Source organism: Tauraco erythrolophus, chromosome Z (genome assembly GCF_009769465.1).
Source record: "Tauraco erythrolophus isolate bTauEry1 chromosome Z, bTauEry1.pri, whole genome shotgun sequence".
Lineage (NCBI taxonomy): Eukaryota > Metazoa > Chordata > Aves > Musophagiformes > Musophagidae > Tauraco > Tauraco erythrolophus.
The window spans coordinates 26,128,500-26,147,069 of record NC_141496.1 but is presented as its reverse complement, the minus strand read 5'-3'; the positions used below and the strand labels follow the sequence as shown (position 1 = coordinate 26,147,069).

The 18,570-nt window shown below is 43.7% G+C and overlaps 1 protein-coding gene across 3 annotated transcripts in view; it reads left to right on the top strand.

Annotated features, from left to right (window-relative positions):
• The first annotated feature begins 10,469 nt into the window (after positions 1–10,469).
• ADAMTS6 (ADAM metallopeptidase with thrombospondin type 1 motif 6) overlaps positions 10,470–18,570 on the top strand; it is a 171,380-nt gene continuing 163,279 nt past the window's right edge. For 2 of the 3 annotated variants that reach the window (XM_086628944.1, XM_086628943.1), the window contains exons 1-2: positions 10,470–10,566; positions 11,356–11,720. In XM_086628944.1, coding sequence (XP_086485070.1) covers positions 10,470–10,566; positions 11,356–11,720 — 462 coding nt within the window. Of the gene's footprint in view, positions 10,567–11,243; positions 11,721–18,570 lie in introns of those variants that run through there. The other variant, XM_086628942.1, reaches the window with a different exon arrangement.

The window sequence follows — 18,570 nt, the reverse complement described above, 5'->3', positions numbered from 1 at the left end:
ACTGTTATGCCTACTGACCTGATCTTCTTTCTGGTATGTATCTCCTGTCTTGGAAAGCTGGAAATAGACAAGCAAGAAAAAATACTCTGTCTTTGAAATAAAACAACTCCTTCATCTGAGTTACCTCTTCTTTTCTGCTTACTTCTATTCTCTTCTTTGGAACTGCATTGTTTTTTTTCTGTACTTCCTACTTTAATCTTAATGAAGATAGGATCAGTTTCATCTTATTTACCTGCAAGATTTTAAGGCCAACATCCATTCTGATTCCTAATCAGCTTGAGTAGTCTGATTCCTCATCTCAGGTTTACTAGAGAGAGATTTAATTTTACCCCTCCCAGTGTCTACTCCTCCCACATTTTGAGCAGGTTCTGAGCATGACTCTCACCACATTCATATTCTCTGATCTTCTCTCTGCCCTGCCTCATCTGTCTTCCACCAGGGAGGAAACTGGCCAGGACATGCTGGAGGATGCCAAGCTTACATGAAGTTTTCCAGTTTTATTTCCAAATCTTACAGTAAAACAATCGAGTTGGCGAGGTTCACAGTGCCTTGCAGAAACAAGGGGGATTGGGTGATGATAAGCCCCGCATCAGCATAACACACACAGCTGCTTGCAGGGAGGTCTTAGAAAAGGATGGTCAACCGTCCTGCCTTTGGTAAGGCTCTTCGTATTTAAATGAAGACATTCTTGGCAATATCCACGTTGCTGGGCAGAAGTAGCCTGAAAGCCATACTTGAAGCCAAATGCATCACTGTGAATTTTGTTTTGGAGGGTCATCAAGGACAGATCAACTCAAAAGGGTTACATTTTCCAATTGAAAGTACACTTTGATCTGCATTATCTTTCTGTGCCAGGCACAATAGCTTCTACATCTGACAGCAAGTGGTTGGTATCAGGCTGAACACATGGCCCAGGGTCATTTCTAGAGATGTTTTTAGATCTTTTCCTGCAAGAGAAGATGAGATTTGTAGGCAATCCGAATTCAGGCTATTTACACGGAAAGGTCAGTGAAACATACTGGATCTCAGTACCATCATTACCTTCAAGCACTTCTAGAATCTTTTAGTTCGGGGGACTAAAAATGAAGCCCTTATACATATCAAGAGCTCTTCTGCCTATAAGCATGGGAAAAGCACAGAACCTATAGCACAAATAAATGCAAGGTTACCGTGTATTTTTTTTTCAACTATATGATCAACTGAAGTATTTAAGCAAGTGTATTTATGTAATTTATAACATCATTTAATATTTAATTTTTAAAAATGAATATCCTCTCCCCAAACACTGCTGGGAAATTTCTAAATATGATATGTTATCATCCTCAGGTCTTCACTGACCAGGTGAAAATATATCCTGGAAAAAAAACCATACTTTCAAGCACGTCCGTCCAAATGAACAGGTAACAAGAATCTCATCTTACAGAAACACACTGCTCCCCAAAGACTTGTAGCTTTCTCTTCTATATTTATTTCAGTTAAAAGCAAGATTCTTGGAATCAACCCCAAAGACCTTTGAATATGTCTAGCAATGCTAAATTGAAGTTAAATATAAATATTTATTTAAACAAAAAAGTGTGCTTACCAATCTTACCAGCTGTTGACTGACATACTAAAGGATTAAAAGGCCTAAAGTAAAGTCAGGAGAGCTTTAGCTAACTATTTCCATGGTCAGTAAAGACTAACGAACTGGTTAAGAAATGGAGTAATATGGTCTGTGCTCAATAAACATGTAATCCTGCCTAGAGCTTCTGAGATACAGTTCCCCAATTGGTTTATACATATTATCAGAATTCACAGTAGAATTCCTATCTCTGCTACAAAGACTTCTACTTGCAGCAAAGAAGGATTTATGCTAAGAATCTGCACACTACTTTCTGTGCAAGTTTCTTTTCTAATAAGTTGCAGATCATAAAAAATTTATATAGATATTATTTGGGCTGATAAAAATAAAAGTCACCAAATAAGCTCACTATTTTTATCTGAATACGAAATAAGACAAAATAGGTAAGTGAAACTGTATTGAGAATTCTGTCAGAAAATCTAATCACAGCTGGTCAGGAATTTTTTAACTGGAGCGAAAGCTTTTCCTGGTAATATACCAGTTTTGACAAAATTGCTATTGGAAACATTTTCTCAGCTCCAGCAGCGGGTGCAGGCAAGAAAACGTAGATGTCTGGAACTGGGAATGAATAACTTCTTGGTCTGAGCAAGCAGCTGGGCTTTACAGAGCCCGTGTATCTTTGCTTTTTAGAGCAGGGAGTTGAACCCATGTGAGGGCGCTAACCAGACAGTGATGAGCTGTCTTTCTTTTTAGCTTGATGAGTATTTAATCAATTGCACACAGTGGAGCAGCTCCAGCGATGGACAGTCCAGTCTTCCACAACAGAATAGTCCCCAGCCTAGTCAGACAGTGATGTGAGCGTTCCTGAGCCTGATTTGGGTAGGGTCTGATTTGAAGGCAGGTCTCCCAAATCCCACGAGGATACCATAAGCATGAGGCAATTTGCTGTGATACAGGCCTGTCTGTTCAAAAGGTTATTTTCGGTCCTGATGCAGAATGGGGAAAAAACTCTCTTCACAACCTGTCCTTTCAAAAGGACGGACTCTCCCAGTTCTCTGTATTTAACACTGTTTGCAGAAAAGGCTGAGCAGAACTTGTCACAACGTCTGTCCATGGAGACAGATCATGTGCCCAAGGTACACCTGGCTGCATCTGCCACAGAGCTTGCTCGGTGAGCGCGGTTTATCCGTGTGACCATCTCATATATTAATCTCCTGCAGAGGCAGGAACTTTGGAATGTTAACGAAACACCACTCAACATTAGAAACACCTGTTTTAATTAAGTCGACATACGCAGACACACCCACCAAAGGAGCAACTACCCACGCCTGTATATGGTGGACAAAAGGGAGGAACCCGCCCCCTGCGCGCCCCAGGGCAGCGGCAGCAGCTGCTCTGCTCGCCCCGGGCGCTCGCCGCCCTCCCTCCCCGCTCGCCGACGCAGGATGGCGCCATAGGCATGAGCAATTAATTAATGCGTGTCTCTGCGCGTGCAGGTTGGCAACGCATTTCCAGAATTAAGCGTTTCTCTCTGTCAGTGGCCGTATTCATAAAGAGCGTCGGTTTTACAGCTCCGGTGTTCAATGCGCTGCTGTGTTTCTGCTACTCCCCGAACCACTGTGACGTTAATTTGCCCAAGGACCGTAAAAGGATCTCACAAATAAGCGTTTATTGTGTTTAGGGCGAAGTTTCAGGATGAATGATGACAAACGCAACTACCTTTTTAAGGGGTTGAGCTTATTTTGCTAGAGCTACTGTTGGAAGAAATTTCACATACTTATACACTGAATCTAATCCCGCTGTAGCAGTGCTTCACATCCAAAGGTAAGTACGCAGCGCTTATTGGAAACGGTGGATGCCGGCCGCAGCTCTGACTTCTCCATCTCACAGGGCACGCAGGCAGCCCTTAGTGACCACGAGGGCTACAACGCGGACTGCTGAATCTGCAAGCTGATCCTGTTCTTTCGATCCTCGGAGCAGTCCCGGAGTAGCTGTGCTCTTGGACCTTTCCCTGCGAATCATTTCCCAGGCCAGCCAGCTATCATAGATCCACCAGAAGAACTACACCTACTACCTCCGGCTCTGGAGGAAAACGCGCACTCCCACCATTTAGGAAATACTGTTAGCAGAAGCCCGAAACCTTAGAACCCAGATTCAGGAAGGATTTTTTTCCCTCTCATTTTTTGGCTATCGGAAATTAACTTGGCGGTTAGGAGAGCAAGTCTCAGATTCCATCCTCCCCCCGCCGCCACCGCGAGCTTCACGGAACACAAGCGATCCCGCAGACCGCCAGCTGCCCTCTGCCATGCCCGCTTTCCTCCCGCTTCCAGACGGGGCTGGCCGTGCCGCGACGGGGCCACCGACCCCCGCCCAGCGCCACCCGGTTCCTCGCCGCAAATGAAAGTGAAAGCGCGGCACGGCGGGGGCAGGGCCGGGCCCGGCCCAGGCGGGACCCCCGGGCTGGACCGCCTCGGCACCGCCGCGGCCATCACCCAGCCGCCGCTCGCGGCGCGGGCTCCAGACACCGCCTCCTCTCAGCTGGAAACGGTGTCATTTTAAAATCTTTCTCTTATTAAGGCCCGTTATGGAGCGCGAGCCGGTCGCCGCCGGGAGGGAGGGGCAGGGGAGGAGGGGGCCGCCGCGGCGCACCGGCAGCGCCCCTGCCCGGCGCCAGCCGCCTGCGCGCCGGGGCTGCGGCAGCGGTGGCACGGCCGTCCCGGCACCCGGCTGCGGCCAGGCCGGGCTCCCCGCCAGCGGCGCGGCTCCCGCCTCACCCCACGGCAGCGGGCAGAGGGGTCGCACCGGGGACGTTGCCCCCGTCCCCTCCCCGCCCCCTTCGCCGCGAGGTGCGCGCGGCCTCCCCGCCTCCCCCCCCCCCTCCCCGGTTTTCGCTACCCCGACTGTACCCCTGCCCGCCCCGCCGCCACGTGACACGCCGCGCATGCGCGGCGCGCCGCCGGCGCGGGGCACATCTGCAGGCTGACGTCAGCGTGCTCCGCGCCGTCCCCCGGGCGAGGCTGCCAAGGCTCCTGCTGCCGCCGCGCTCGGCTTGGCCGCGGGCCGGCAGCGAGAGGAGGTGGAGGTCTGGGGCTACTTCAGCCAAACTTTCCTGAGTCCTTCCTGCTCTGCCTGCCTTCCTGCTCCTCTCTCCCTCTCTCTCTCCGTCTCTCGCTCCCCCCTCTCTCTCCCCCCAACTCAGATGATATTCACATGGTATTTTGCACAGAGGAGGCTGCTCAAGAGGAGGGCACCCACCCCCACCCCAATATAAGCCTGTTTTTCCTTCCTTCCCCCCCTCCCCCCCCGCCCCCCCCCCCTTTTTTGTTGGAAAGACAAAATGCAGGGTGATAGGTTGGGTGAATTGATGGCATCCTTCCTCCTGCCAAGCCAGCCCGTTTTCTAAAAAACCCTTTTAGGAAGGCTAGAGAATTTTATTCTGTTGGAGAATATAACCCTGATGGTTGCTTGCACAGAGGGAAAAAGCACAGAGGAATACGGGGATCGTCCTGTGCAATCTCTATTGTTTGAAACTCACTTTATATCAGAAATTGAAGATGAAAACGGTAAGGAAGATTTCACGCTATTCAATGAGACTTTCTGCTTTTCTCGTGTCCCGAATAATGGTGCGTGCAGGGCTTTGGGGAGCGGGGGGACCTTTATATTGCATTAGGCGAGGTGGATTTGGAGTAATTTCAGAGGGAAACCTTTGAGGATGGGGGAAGGGGGTGCGAGGATTTTTCAACCGAAATAGTGATTTACGAAGTTCGGTCTCGAATATTGGATTTTTTTTTTTTTTTTTTTAGATTTTTCATACTTTTAATAATAAATCGTTGGTAGAGGGAGGAGAAAAAAAAAAAAAAAAAAAAAAAACCAACAGCTGAAAAACCAAAGCAGCCTCCAAACCCCAACGACAACCCACAGCTATTCCGGACCGCTTTAAGTTTAGGAAGCCCAGCGTTTGGTCGTGCCGTGTCCGGCGTTGTCCGCTGCAGCGGTCAGACAAGTGCATATTTTTGTGCCGGGGCTCGGAGGGTCGGCGCGGCCGCCGTCCCGCAGCCCGATGCTGGCGGGGACGTCGAGCTCTCGCCGGGCTCATCAGGAAGATGGAAGCGTGTGGTTTTGATTTACTTCGAGCCGCTTGGGATTTGCCAGACTCTTAACCCCGCGGAGCCGTGTTTATCGGTGTGTGTCTGTCTTCTCAGCGGCCCGGGGTTCAAAGGGACTTTGTTTGGTGGGAGGAGGTAAGTGGGCTCTCGCTCCTTGGCGATGCGTGTGCGGATTTTGTATTCGCTATTTTCTTTCATTGTTGTACAACAGAGAAGAGACGGAGGGGGAGAGAGAGAGAGAGAGAGAGGGAGAGTCAGAGAGTCAGACTCTTGTTTTTATTTGGGCTGCCGGTGCAACGCTTTTGGGCCAAACGCCAAGTGTCTGGGTCACACGCGTTTTATCCAAATAGATTCAGCGCTGCTGTCTGGAAATGGGCTGCTGAAAGTTAACTTTAGGATCAACTCCACCACAGCAACCAGACTCTTCCCTTGAGTGTCTCTCCTGGGAGGAGGGCATTTTTTTTTTCTTTTTCCTTCTGAATTTTCTTTCAGGGATGTGTGTCTGGTGACCTCCAACTTGCTTCGATACTGGTGGTTTTTTTTTTTAACTTTCTATGCGTGCAGACTTGTGTATATAATATGCATGTGTATGCGTGTTGGGGCGGTGCGTGTAGCCATGTATTTTTCTGGTCTGCTGACTTTCTGTTAGGGGGGGATGTTTGCTTTTTTTGCCCCCCCTACCCCTCCCGCCATGCAATGACAGCTGACCCCTCGGCAGGGCCGGCGGGGAGCCGTGGGGAGGGTGGGGGGGAAGCTCTTCATACGGCGGCAGCCTCGTCCCCGCCGCGGGGCATCGGGGCACGCACAGCAGCAATTCTATTACTCACGCCTCGGTTTCTGCTTAATTCCCGAGGAAAGAAGGATCCGTCCTTTCCCTTTGTACGTGTCCCCTTCCCCGCCACCCCTCGGCCCCCGTTTCTTTGCACCGAGCCCTTCCCGGCGCGGTCTGCGCGTCGCTGTTTTCGCCCGGGGAGCTCCCGAGGGCACGGCTAATCCCTGGCTTTTGAAGCCCTGCGACGCTTTTCACGGCCAGCCCCGATACCTGTAATTGAATTTGCGTGATTGATGCCCGCCCCCCGCCCCGTCGTCCCCTGGCGCCCGCCCTCCCCATTTCCTTAGCAACCACTCGTACTGCCGGCGCGCACGGCCGCCCCCGGCCGCGCTTCACCGCCGCCCGCCCGGGCTGGGGAGGGCGGGAAGGCGGCGGGCACCTCCCGGCGGCGGGGGGAGGTCGTGCCGCCCCTCCACACGCGGCGCGTGGGCCGAGCCGCCGGGGGGGGGGCGTGGTGACACCCCCCAACCCGTCGCCGTTTCCCGCCCGACGTCTGAGCTCGACGCGTTCCTCGTTTTCCTCGACCCGTCCGTCCCGTCCCGCCCCGCAGCGTAACCCCCTGTTGGTCTCTGTGATCCGGCGCTGCGGCGTCGTGTGGCTTCGGCGCTTCAGCTGCTACCGGGAGACCCCGCCGCCGCCGCCAAGCGCTCCAGCGCCAGACGGTTCTGTGGCGGACGCCCCTGGTGCGGGAACCCCGGGAGCGGTGGGGGACGTGGCAGTCCCCAGGGGAGGCACATGCGGTGATGCTCTTGGCATAGCGGTCTCTGGGCTGCTTGCCTATGCTAAAACTTCAGCTGCCTGCAGTTTAAGGGATGCTTTCGTTGCCCAAGGTGTGCCCTTGCTTAGATGGAGGCTCCCAAGGTGACTGGTCTGAGCAGTTTGGCTAGTCACCCACCCGTAATCCATTTTCTGCCCCAGAGTCTTCCAGTATGTGTTTGTGGCCTTTTTTTTTCTCCTCCTTGAGCTTCAGTGGCTAGGAAGCTCATGGCACCAGTGGCAAGATTGCCATTCTTGTCATGAGTGCCTCTGTGGAAGTGCCCGTGCCGTGCACCTGCTTTGTCATTGGCATCCTAGGTTTTGAAAAACATAGTGTGCTTTTTCCCTTACTGCTTGGTAGAGCTTTTATAATCGGGCAGGAGCTGTGTTTTTAGGTTGTGGTTCAGGACATGGAGCCACACCTGCACTTACCAATGGGTGAACGTGTAGTTCAGCCCCAAGACAGCAGAAACGCTTCTTATTGTAAGCTTAGTGTTGACCAAATGTGTCGCCTTGACAACAGTCAGAAGTGGAACGCTGAATATATTCTACCGAGGAAGATGAAAAGAAAAAGAGTATCGACAGTGGGTGCTTTGAGGTTCCTAACAAACTTCATACTGGAAGTACTGTATCTGGAGTTATTTGAGTCCTTATCCTTCACATCCCTTAGTACTCCTTAATTCAGAGGATTAATATAGCTACATGTGGTCTGCTTGTGTCAGTGCTCAAGCTGGCTATAATACTTTGGGAAAGGAGGTTAAAAATTCTGCTGAAACATCTAGCAAGGTTAGTGTGAAAGGAGGTTTTTATTGTGTGAAGGCTGGAATGAGGGAGACCGTTTCACACAGACCCCTGCAAAGACACTAGACGTGGGTGACCATTGGACGCTGTTGACCAACGCCTACCAATGCCCTTGGTGCCTAACTAATGGGCACTGTAGTTTATGTCCAGTATTCTGAGCTACCTAGCTCCTTAGATACTGTAGTTTCAGGAGATCTTAATGTTAGGATAACTTACAATCAGCCTAACAGGCTGAACCATGAGCTCCCCGTTATGATTTTTTGGCTAAGTAAAAGCTGTGAGGCAATGTTAACTCTATATATGGCAATAACGAGCCATTACTGGACTACGGTGTCCAGTTCTGGTATCTGTGCATGAAAAGGGATGCTGACGATTTGGAAAGGGTTCAGAAAAAAACTGCAGAAGTATTTAGACATCTGGAAGCTGGATCGTATGGAGTGAGGTAAACCAAGTGGGTTGAGCTGCTTATCAGGAAGTGTCAAGAGATGCTTGTGTCAGATTATAACTATCCATGCAAGGAGAAGCAAGCAACATATTGGCAGACAGGGGTAAAGCAAGATTGAGTGACAGGAATTTGAAACTGGACGTTGTCAGATTAGAAAGAAAGCATGTTATTTAGTGTACTAATGTAGCTGAAGAGTATGGGGTTGATTATGTCCCTTCAAAACTTGTAGAAGTCTAAAAGCTGTAAGTAAATATTAGCTAGGAAATAAAAGTTTTACATGAAAGACTCGACTACGGTTTTTATTAATATGCTTTGAGGCCTTGCTGCATCTCAATGGCATCACTAAATCTTTATCCTTCCCCAGAAATATAAATCTTTATCCTTCCCCAGAAATAAATGCTACTAAGCCCAAGCTATGCTTGCAGGGTATCTTTTGTTCCCTGTGCAAACCTGATTAAATCCTGTGTGCTGTCTGGAAAGATGTTTAAAACGTGGGTATTGGAATGATCACATAAGTCTCATTTACACAGTACTAATTAGATGCATTTCAAATTGACTAAGAAGTTTCCTAATATTCACTGTGATGTTAGTAAATAGGATTTACATGATGTTGGTTTTTCTTGAGAATCCAGTGGCTGCAAGGGTATTACCTATCTGAAAGAATGTGGTAAATAATTCCCAGAATTTTAGAAAGGCGAATTTATATGGTACATGTGTAAGTGACTCGGTATGCTTTTGGAAATTTGTTTTTAAACAGTCTTCCCTTCTTAGGTGTTCTGTTTCTCTGTTGTCTGCCCCAGCAGTTTGCTCTAAGCACAGGTGTGCTGCAAGTGCTTAAGAGGACTGATTAGTACCAGCTGAGACAACACATGGTTTGGTATCCTGTGATACTGGACTATTAGTTGACTGCATAGATCTTCTGTTTAATCACTGGCTGCAGCTAGAGCTGCTCTTTAGTATTACTGCAATAGTGTTTTAAATGGAGGAAAAAAGAAAAGAAAAAGGCAAGTAACATGTTATTTGTTCAGTCTCATGACTTGCAAAATGAAAATAAAAATATATTCTACTACATCAAATTGTAGTTAAGATAAAACAGTTTTGACAACAAGTATGTGAAAAATTAGAATGTGTATGATGAATAGCTTCAGATACTGAACTTTGTTCTTTGGTATTAGAATGTGCAGCATTCACATTGAAGTGAATGAGAATTCTGCCTGCATAAGCAGAACTCAGGCCCAAGTAATAACAAAATACATGCTGCAAAAAGATCAGATAACTGTACTCTGGATTCTTTCCCAAGTTCTTCCTTTGTCTACCAGTGTATTGGGTGTAGTTATTCACCGCTGAAATCAATGAGTGCATAGCATTGATTATAGCTGGAACAAGTCTGAACACAGTATTTGAGCAATAAGAAACCTTAATTTTGTGAATCCTTATACGTGTTTAACATAAAGTTGGTATGTGCATCTTAAGTTGTAGGGATCTGCTGTTCAGGGTTAATGGTAATTCATGGCTTTTGTAAGACTGTGACCTTGGACCATAAGAGTGATAATGGTTAAATATTATTAAAAAACATTACGTTGTGTAGTTCACTATGATGGGATAGTGTTTTGCAGTATAGATCTGTTTTAGTAGAAAGAATTTGCCTTGACTCATTTTCTTTTGTTTTTTTCAGGAAAAGAAGTGGAGCAAGTTCAGTAGCTATCCAGTCTAACGTCTTACTGATATATTAAGGAATCTCACGAATACTGATTTTGAATTGAGAAAATGACTGCAGATATAGAAGAAAGTACAGGTTGTTGGAAAAGAATACCTGTCAAGAAGTGGAACATCCAATAGTTAATTTGGAAGTAGTATAAAATAAACATACCTGTTATGGTGCCGTTCTGGAGTGGAGTTAACTCTATAGCACACAGGTAGTCTCCAAGGAGAGAGAGAAAAAAAAAAGGCTTTCTGTTTTTCTAAATTATGGAAATTTTTTGGAAGACGTGGACATGGATTTTGAGCCTAGTCATGGTTTCATCGGAATTTCACAGTGACAACAGGCTTTCATATAGTTCTCAAGGTAGGGGTCTGACCTCTGTAGCTGACAAGAAGTATCTGTTTTTGTATTGCATTTGGGTAGTATTTTCTAAAGCATGTATATTTGATTTATGAGGTCGTGTGGGCTCTGCTGTTAGTTTTATCAAGATTCATTGTCATGGAAGTTTAAATACAACAAATCTGATGATATTTTTTGTTTAAATTTTCTTTCTGTCTACTTTTAACTATAAGAAAGCCTTGCAAATTACATCTAGTAAAATGTTGTACTTGGTAATAGTTTAGAGACTTGCTGTAATAACGTTAACATGTTTTTAGACTAGAAAGTAAGGATCTAATCTTACTTTGATCCTTAACATTTATAGGTTTTTAATGATATGAAAAGCTGTTTACATGTTTTCACAATATAATACTTTTCATTACTACTGTTTTTATTCTTGCAGGTGGATAATAGCTTTTGTCTTTGAATGGTATCACTGGGAAGAATGTGTATTTCTTAGGTTAGAATTTAACCCCATATGTATACATATTTTGGTTAAACTGGAAAAGATAGCATAGTTAACTTTTGTGTTTCCAGTGACATCAAATTAATAGGAAACTGAACATATTTTTTTGACTTATAAAGAAAGAAAAGTATGTTTTATTTTGTTTAGTAAAACGCTATGTCTTACGTTTACCTGATTGCTTTTACTTGTGAGAGTGATGAGATTTAGTCAATTATGGTTTATGATTATACTACTACTTCTTGTTTCCTGTTATATTTTCTTCTCTTCTATGCCCACTCCCTGGACTGTCTTGCCTTGTGATTACAAAGAGGAATTCCTGTCTTACCTTGAACACTACCAACTAACAATCCCAATAAGGGTTGATCAAAATGGAGCCTTCCTCAGCTTTACTGTGAAAAATGCTAAACCCTCAAGAAGGAGGAGGAGCACAGACCCTTATGACCAAGAACTGGCAGCATCTAAATTATTTTTTAAACTATCTGCCTATGGCAAGCACTTTCATTTAAACCTGACTCTCAACACAGATTTGGTGTCCAGACATTTTACAGTAGAATACTGGGGGAAAGATGGACCACAATGGAAGCACGATTTTTTAGACCACTGTCATTACACAGGATATTTGCAAGACCAACACAGTACAACTAAAGTGGCCTTAAGCAACTGCAATGGTCTGGTAAGTGCACATTACATGTTCTAGTATAATAGTGTGCTTGTCTGTTTTAAATTACAGAAGAACTTAATTGGCATATCTTTCAGTTTTTTGAGTCCCTGCGGGAAGCAAGCAGACAGGAGGGTGCAGAAAACCCCTAAAACCTGATCTGGGTCCCAGGGAAAAGTAGTCATCAGTTTTTCAAGCTTAATTGTAAGTACTAAGACCCAATTCTGTGGTCCTTTAGCAGGCAACATTTTCAGTGTTTACAGTGTCTGCACTGGGGCTGCAAGATTAGGTCTGTGCCGAGATCCTTACAGATCATAAAAATGTTGCAAGCTCAAGGGGCAGGGAGGAGGAAGCAGTGGATCCTATAGGATACTGAATCTCTCCATAGAGACATTGATTGAACTGACCATCTACTTGCTGTCTTTGAGAATTTGAATTTAGAAACTTTAACAGAGAAGAGGAATTGCTTGGTGTAGAAGTCATCATTGCTATAAATTCAAAGTGTGGAGAGGAACGTAAGTCCTTTGCAAGTACCAGCATCAGAAAGTAATTATTTACTTTTTTTTTAAAATATTTTGTTTACAAGTTGAAAACAGTTGCATTAAAAGTAGGATTAGAAATTATCGTCTCTTCTTTTACTCTTGATCGCTTGGTCACATGATGGTAGTACTTGCATGGGAAAAAGCTTCTTTTATTCCCAACAGAAATTAGAAAGCACATGCAAAAAATTAAAAAAAAAAATTATTGAATGAAATACTAAAATAGAAGGGCATGACCAGAAGATATAAATCAAGAGCCAGTAATTTATCTAGTAAAAATATATGTATATATTATGACTTTTCATTCTGGTTTTGATTGTAGTAGAACACAGGTCAAACTTCTTGTTAGGAACAGACAGGTCTAATTGCTAAGGGGGGAAAAAAAGAGATTACACAGGCTTGCTACCGTAATTCCTATTTATCCTTGGAAGTGCTATTGAATAATGCATCTTGGGACATTATTTACAAACAAAAGCGAGCTCCTTCAGGCCTAACTAGATTGCATTACACCTAGCTACTTGTAATAGCTCTGATACAGTCTAGGTTGACGTTTTGGAGTACTCTTGAGGAAAAATAACTTAATGGGGATTTCCAGGGCTAACTGAACACTTTCAAAGAAAGGTAGTTAAAATGGTATTCCATGGAGTGTGGTATCACAGTTTGGTTAATGCAGATGTAGCAGATAGGTCTGAATTTAATATAATTTTCACTTTGGTTTTGCAGTTCCCATTTAATAACTTTTTTTTTGTCACAGTTATTTAAGCTCTTAAACTAATATACTCCATAATTTTGCTTTTCAGTTCATTTCAGCCAAAAATACTGTGGAGACCAAATCCTTGCTTTCAGGACTCACTTCTTAGAGAGGCATGCAGCCTCTTTCAATCTCCAGAGTTTCTGCCAGTTGAGACACAGACTGGTTGGCTCCCTTGGAGCCTGCAGTCAGTGCCACAGTGCTCCCATTTCAGTTCCTCTCCGACATTGTCCAGAGAGTGAGACAAGAATGCCTACACTTGCCTTAGCCACCTCTTGTTTCCCTTTCATATTGGGAAGACAAGAGTGGGACGAAGCAGGAAAAAGGCCCTGATTTCTATGGGCTTTGCCCATCTCTTGCTCCTCGTGGCACTTCTTTTCTTCAGAGAATTTAGCAGCATGGAAGGTGTCATGATGAAGCAGAATCTTTTTTTTTTTTTGCTTCCATACCTCACACCTTGAGGTGACATTTGGCATTCCCATTGCTGTGTCTTTCCACTCTGCCCTCAGCCTTGCTGTTTTGCTGGAGTGAAGCTGCCTGTTGTTTTGTTGTTCTAGGTGCCAGTATGTTAAGTTAGTGTTTGTAAGTTAACTTTAGTGTAGAGTGCTTCCCGGTTAAATCACCATCTTCAGTGCTTTTAGTTGTCATCAGTTCTTACATATTTCTTCCAGGTATTAAGGCAGCCTTAATCCAGTCTCTGGGTGCATCATGACTGGCACTCTGGAGTTCTCTGTTGGTCATGCCTCTTACTTGTGGCTGCAAGTGTCAGGTGTCCGCTGCTTCTCATAGAAGGTCCTAGTCACAAGCATGTGAGGCTCCTGCCATGCTCCAGAAGCAGCAGCAGGGGTGACACCAGGCTCTTTCCTAGAGAGATAGGAATCTCGCAGAAGGGTGCAGTGGTAGCCTCGACTCAGTATCGTCCTCTACTGTACAGAAGCTCCTCTGTCATCCAATGTTGGCAGGGCCTTGCAGAGCACTGAGTATGGGAGTTACCACTCTGTTCAGATAACTCCATCACAGTTATTTTTAAATGATGATTCCTGTGGATGAGTATTTTGTTATACAGCTGCTGGTTAGAACATGTTTAATAAAACAATTGGCAATGAATATTGAAGACAATACTACTTGTTGTAGAATTAGTGATAGTTCAGAATATGTCGTGCTTAAGGCATTCATAGTATTTTCCAGTCTGATTGTTGGTCTGTAAGAGACTGCCAGTCGCGTTCTGCATAGTCATTGATTAACATCTGTCTGAAAGCCAGTCATTTTAAGTTTAACTCTAAAACAAGAAGTCTTTAACAGTGAGTGTTGCTCACAAGCAAAATTTAAGCATTCTGTTTATTCCAGTTGTCCTGTTAAACTTCAGTATTGCCAAATTAGTCAAATTTCTTCCCCTTAGTGAATGATTTGAGTTATTCTGTTTAGTTATTAGGGTGGTCAGGTGAGACCATTAACATGGTCTCAAGTTGTATGACTTTGGAGGACACTTGTAGTGTCTGAGATGAGTTCTAGTGCAAGGACAGCTTTCTCTCAGTTTTGTTATAATAAAAGTGACGAGCAGTCAGTTCATTTCCCTGTCACTGTTTCCTGTTTCAGCCTTTCACTCTATATTTCTCATTACCAAGTGCCCTAGAATTACAGGCTGCTACTTACTGAAGGTTCATTCCAGCAGTTTCCATCTGCTGGGCTCTGATTATGCTATAAATTGTCTGAAGTTATGAGGAAAGCTCTATAATCCAGTGAGCAGTTGTGAGGAAATTGAAGGTCTTGTCCGGCAGGCTTGCTGGCTCCCAAACTCATACTTACTTTACTGGATGTTACATTTGTGGATGGATTGCAGGTTTGGCCTTCTTATGAAAGAGCCTGCAATGAGCAGCATTTTGGGACCTTTGGATGTTGGGTGCAAGGCAACAAGTCTGAGGCATTGCTCAAGCTGAGTATATCATACTGAAGGAAAGAAGAGAAGAAACAGTGGTAGATTGAAGAGAGAAGAACTTCACCTCAAGGGAAGGAATCTGTTTGTTTAATTCTGAGGAGAGCAAGTCTTAAAGAAGAAAGGTTTTGGAGCTTCTAGTAGTGAAATCGAGCAGAAATCAAACTTTCTCTGTTCTGATCCCGCTCTGTCCTCTGCCAGGTGTCAAAGTTCTTAACTTTGAGTGCTCAAACAAGTTTTCCACAGTAGTGGATTTTTCTCATTTTGAGCTGAGGAGCCCCGTAGTGGGAAATACTTAAAAATATGTAGAAAGTGATTATTATTAGGAAAGTGATTGAGAGGTTAAATCACATTTTGAGGCTATTATGGTTCCAAGGAAATGTTTAGTGTAAAAGGCCAAGTATTTCCATGGCATGTGAAGTTCCATGCACTGAATAACATTTGTGCTGGTTAGCACAGATGTCTCCATCCAAACAGAAATGTTAAAGAAAGCACAAGAAGTAGGTTGTGGCTGAAAGCATGACCTTACTTGGTTAAAGGAGGAATTATTTTGCTGGAAGACTTCATGTTTGTTTCATGTATTCCTAAATTCATATATGTATAAATTATTCATATTCTTCTTAAATTAGCTCATTTGAAAGCTGATTCTACCGTAAAGAATGCATATAGTTTTATAGATTATAAATTGCATATAGTATAGTATTTTTGAGTCCTGTGTAAAATGATGTCTAATTTATAAAATAACTGATAAATATCAGAAGTGATACTGGAAAGGATTTAGTGTTCTAGATTAGTGTCCTTAGAGTTCTCTTAGGTACCAATATGTGTTTGCGGTATAGACTTAGTATTCAGAAAATTATATATAAGCTGTCCCTGAACTAGTTTTGTTAGATTCCATGATACACTGTCTCAGGCCGGATCACTTTTTTTCGTCTTTAGGAACACAGTAAGCTAATGCAATCTTTTTGCTCAGTTATAAGACCACACTGAAGTGTGTAGCCAGCAGTAGATATCCTGAACAACGCTGATATGTTTTCAGAAGTTTCCCTTTCCATACTACTTTATATTAAAAATGGATAAAGTATAAGGTCTAGAAAGGTTCAAGGTGTGGAGAAATTGTAAGACAGTAGTACTGTGTGGAAGAGGCACACATTTATTTGTCCTCCATAGTTCTGTTTGCTTGTGTGACTGATGGACATCCCCCATCTGAAGGAGGATAAGGCCCCAGCTGGACAGCCTGGCAGAAAAAGATTCCTTTTCACAAATTCGGGGGAGCTCCATGTTTCACAGCTTTGTCTGAGCATGTCAAACTGCTGGATCCAGACCTTATATATGTTAGCAGGAGTTGGCAGTCTGTAGTGGGGTTGGATAACACAAGACCTCAAACAATCTGTTTTAGATAATAATCTTGGGAATGTTGCTTGTAGTAACCTACTTGGGGCATTCAGCTTGTTTCTTAAATTCATGGTATTTTGTGAAAACCTTTTGCTGATCATTCTCGTGTCTTAATGATATTTCTTATGCTTTGGAGCAGAAGTTTAATTTACAAACTGTTCTAATACAATAACAAAACTGAAAAAAATTTAAAGTTAATTCTTTTTAATGCTTTAAAAGGGCATTATTTCAAGTTTCTTTTTCAACTGAAACTGTGTTTTGCTCAAATAGTAGATCATAAGCCAAAAATGGAGTTTAGAATGTTGATTTAGATATAATAGAATAATTTCCACTATTTATTAATCAGGTATTGCTGAATGCGCATACAAAGGAAGTATCTCTAGCCACATGAATTTTGTAAACTTAAATGCTGTTTTTTGCTGACAGAGGTACTTTTATGTACAGAATTTGGAGTGCTTCTTAAAAATCAGTTACTGTGATTCTGCAAGACCACTCGCATCAGTTTAATATGGGAAGAACAGTTTTATTTGCAAGCAAAATTACTGTTAGGTTTAAAATTGTGTACGTATGGCATGCTTATTTGAAGGGCATATGCAGGGCAAGTGTGTTTCCAGTGTTAATCAAATCACTTGGCTAGCTGCAGCAAATGACCACATAGATGTTCTGACTACCTGCTGGTAGGTGCAAACCACTATAGTGTTTGGACAGGTGAGATCAGATGTCAGCTAGGCATAGGAAAAAACTAGTGATGCTCTCCTATCCTTTTTCACTACTGATACCTGAAGAAACTGCGATGATAGTTTGCAGATATTCGTAATAGTTTTTGCGTATTTGGTCCTGCAAACACACAATTTGTATAGAGGATTAATGCTGCAATGAAGTGTTGGTTATAGCATCTGAATTGACTCACTCCCACTGAGGTCATCTCCCTGCTTAAAGCTGTCTGTTTCAGTATCTGATATAAATGTCTCATTCATGCTTAGACTTGTTAACTTGGCTGGACTTGAGTACAGACATGAAGGATATATGCTCTGGAGTAATCAGATTTAGGTTAAGACCCCCTCTGTTGCAGGTTGGATGGTACCTCTGTCTCCTAAGGCTTGGCATGAAGCAGACAGCATGATGGTGTTGGCCAGAACTGCTCTGCAGGACGCTTTTCCTGTGGGAACATAATACCAGAGCTTATAATGGCTCAGGATTCGCTTGAACCCAGATGTCTGACATCCAGACTGGACGCAGTCCAGACTGTCAAGGTTCTTTCTGCACATCTGGCAAACCCAGTTGCAGTTTGGTTTATATTTTCAGTGCTATTTAAGCTGCAGAGTACCAGTAAATGATTTATTTTCTAGTAAAATCTTAGACTCCAAGTAACAAGAAGGCACTGTGAGAGGAATTTGATACCAGCATCTTCCAGGTGAATATAGACACTGATGTTACTTTCTTGAGTAAATAATTGAGTTGGTAATGAAAAATACCACTGAAGAGGGAACACTTATGTTATAGTGACTAATGTAAGGAATGTGTAATTGAAAGCTGCAATGTGTTCATACATATGTTTTCAAAATTTATGATAGGGTTATATTTGGAAAACGGGTCTTTCTGACGTGGTATACAAGATTTTTTATTTTCGAAGTTTTATGTTGTTACTGAAATCCGATTATTCCAGGAGCGAAGAACAACAGGCATTTGATGTATAATTTGATGTACAAAACAGCAGCAGGATGAGAGTACAATGGCAAGCCCTGATCTTAGAAACAGCTTTAGGATATTTAGAGCAGATACAGAGCAAGTGGTCTTACGGCTGATCGTAGAGGTCCCATTGGAGAGGAAAAAAATAACCCCTTTAAAAAAACTCATGCATGGTACTTGCTTCACAGATCAAAGGTGTGGTAGAAATCTGTGATTCAACAAATCAAGATATGAATTCAGAAGTTCTTGCTTCCAGTCTCCTATCTGATGAGTAGCTCTTTCTCCTAGTGCAGAAAGTTCATACATTGAGAATTTTCTAGAAACAGATACCAGAATTTTTCATTTAGCAAAACAGATGTAGGAGTCTGTCAGGGCTTGTTCCCCAATATTTCTGTATCCGAAAGGATCTCAAAACTGGATTTTCTGCTAAAGTTCAGTTTTAATTGCTGAAGGTTCAGGAAATTGCATAGTTGGCCCGAAATCTTCCCTTTCTTCCATAAACCACTTCCTGTTTGGAAGAAGCTGAGTTCACAAATGTGAAAGTTATGAGAATAGAAT